This window comes from Austrofundulus limnaeus, unplaced genomic scaffold, assembly GCF_001266775.1.
Source record: "Austrofundulus limnaeus strain Quisiro unplaced genomic scaffold, Austrofundulus_limnaeus-1.0 Scaffold6, whole genome shotgun sequence".
NCBI lineage: Eukaryota > Metazoa > Chordata > Actinopteri > Cyprinodontiformes > Rivulidae > Austrofundulus > Austrofundulus limnaeus.
Window position 1 is genome coordinate 3,791,273 of NW_013952408.1, and position 2,287 is coordinate 3,793,559.

At 40.0% G+C, this 2,287-nt stretch overlaps 1 protein-coding gene across 1 annotated transcript in view; it reads left to right on the top strand.

Moving 5' to 3' along the window:
- dpp6b (dipeptidyl-peptidase 6b) overlaps positions 1–2,287 on the top strand; it is a gene marked incomplete at its 3' end in the record, with an annotated part of 89,182 nt that overhangs the window by 79,855 nt on the left and 7,040 nt on the right. Inside the window, 7 exon segments of the mRNA XM_014030949.1 lie at positions 300–407; positions 481–572; positions 654–701; positions 789–901; positions 1,319–1,366; positions 1,450–1,548; positions 1,630–1,699. Coding sequence (XP_013886403.1) covers positions 300–407; positions 481–572; positions 654–701; positions 789–901; positions 1,319–1,366; positions 1,450–1,548; positions 1,630–1,699 — 578 coding nt within the window.

Sequence of the window (2,287 nt, forward strand, 5' to 3'; positions counted from 1 at the left end):
GCCTCGCACCAAGGACCTATCCGCGTCATCATTTACCCAGAATGCTTTGCGTGTAAATAAAACGGCCCCATCCGTGCAATATATTTTTAAACTTTTACTTTAAAAATAATAAAAAACTAAACAGCCTACATTATTTTTACAGTCTTTATTTTACAGTTTAAATATATGTTTATCAAATTAAGTCTAATTTTACAACTAATCATGGATCCCTTTAAAAAAAACAATCATGTCTAAATCCTAACAAACAAAAGGTCTGAGAATTGTTTTTAAAACACTGATATATTCTTGTTTCCTCGCAGAACGAAGCTCCGCTCTTCTCCAAAGATGGACACAAGTTCTTCTTCACCAGAGCGATCCCTCAGGGTGGACGAGGAAAGTTTTTCCACATCTCCATGTCCACCTCGTTGGTGCGTGCAGACAGATGAACGTTTATGGTTTGACTCAGTGATACTTAAGGATTTTGTTTTGGGTTTTTTCCAGCCTAACACGAGTACAGACATCCTTCAGTCCCTCACGTCTGGAGACTGGGACGTCACCAGCATCTTGGCCTACAATCATGAAAGGAAMCTCATGTAAAACCTCGCTCACATTCACATTTTTACCCATCAGGGCTGTGGGATCTGTTGTTTCTCTAACKTTTGGATGATTTACAGATACTTTCTGAGCACAGAGGACGACCCCAAGAGAAGACATTTGTACAGGTAGGTTTCTAAAGTTTCCTAAATGCTTCGGATTCTCTAAGAGCTGCTGAAATTGATTTATTTTTCTATATTTTATGTGTCCTGCAGCGCTGACACCATCCCTCCTTTTAACCGCTGCTGCCTGTCCTGTGAGTTCAAGTGTGGCTACGTGGACGTGTCGTTCAGCCACAACATGCGCTACTTCCTGTTGAACTGCAAAGGTGGGCTTCATTTCCCTTCGCTCAGCAGAAACACATGGGTCAGGTCCAGAGGATGAGTTTGAGGATGTTTGTACCTCAAACTGCTGCTGCTAAAAGGAGAGGAGGGGCAGTGATTTGTGTGTTGTTGTTGTTGTTGTTGTTTACTGAATGCTTTTTTGTCTTTAATACCAGGGAATAGCATCTCTATTTCTAAGGAATCTAATTTGTTGAAGCAGCTCACTTCACAGAGAACCAGTGCCACTGGCTCTCCTCATTAATTGGATCTTTAGAGAGTAGCTCTGCTGTGAAATAATAAGCTTCTCTGTATTGAGAGGAAAGTTAATTATTAAATGTAAAGCTGACAGGAGGACTGTCTTCTGTTAGGAGGAAAAGGTTGTGTTTCAGTATCTCCTTTTTTTTCTTAATTTGTCTTTTCAGGCCCAGATATACCGAGCGTGGCCGTTTACAGCACCGAGGACAGACAGAGTGAGTTTCAAGCAACCAAACGAGCTGATTTTACTGCTGATTCTTAAACACAACGACCTTTTTTAACATCTCTTCGTCCACAGAGGTGTTCGACGTGGAGACAAATGAGAGAGTAAACGACACGTTCAACAACATGCAGATGCCCAAAGTGGAGAATAAGACCATCACCATCGATGACTACAGTATGTGTCCGCATGTGTTCTGATATGAAGCAAACTATTGATTTTATAAGATGTACTTTCACAGTTTTCTTTGTGTTGTAGCTCTGACCATGCAGATTCTGAAACCAGCAGGGTTCATAAATACAGCCCACTATCCTCTGCTGCTGATAGTGTGAGTGTTAAATTTATCAGATTGTTCAAACTGCGTTAACAATTAAATGCTTTGGAATAATTTTACAATCATTGGAGTTCAGTTGAGTATGGACCGTCAGATGAAGTTCACTGCTCTGTGGAACATTTGTGTTTGTTGTCTGAAGGTTTTCCTCTTTACTTAACGCTGGTAAAGTTGGTAAATTGGCACATCTCTGTCATAAAATGAGCCTTAAGCACTACAGGTTCTGCAGCTTTCAAATTCCTATAAGAAATTCAGACAGAATTACCTCTTGGATGCCAAAGTTTTAAACCAAGATCTTTAAAGATTCGATCTTAGAGTAAATGATGTGGATGATTCTCAGCTACTACCACACCAAATATTAGCCCAGTATCTGTAAAGCTGAATGAAATATAGCTATTTTTGCGTTGGTTAAAATCAACTAGCTGTGGCGGCCATCTTGAATCCGTTTGACTTCAAAATGTAAATAGTTGTAGGCGGGTACTCAGAGAATACTTTCTGAAAGTTTCATTAAAATTTGTTCAGTAGTTCATGAAATATTTTGCTGACACAACCAAACACACCCACGGTGCACCGTGTGTGTAAAAT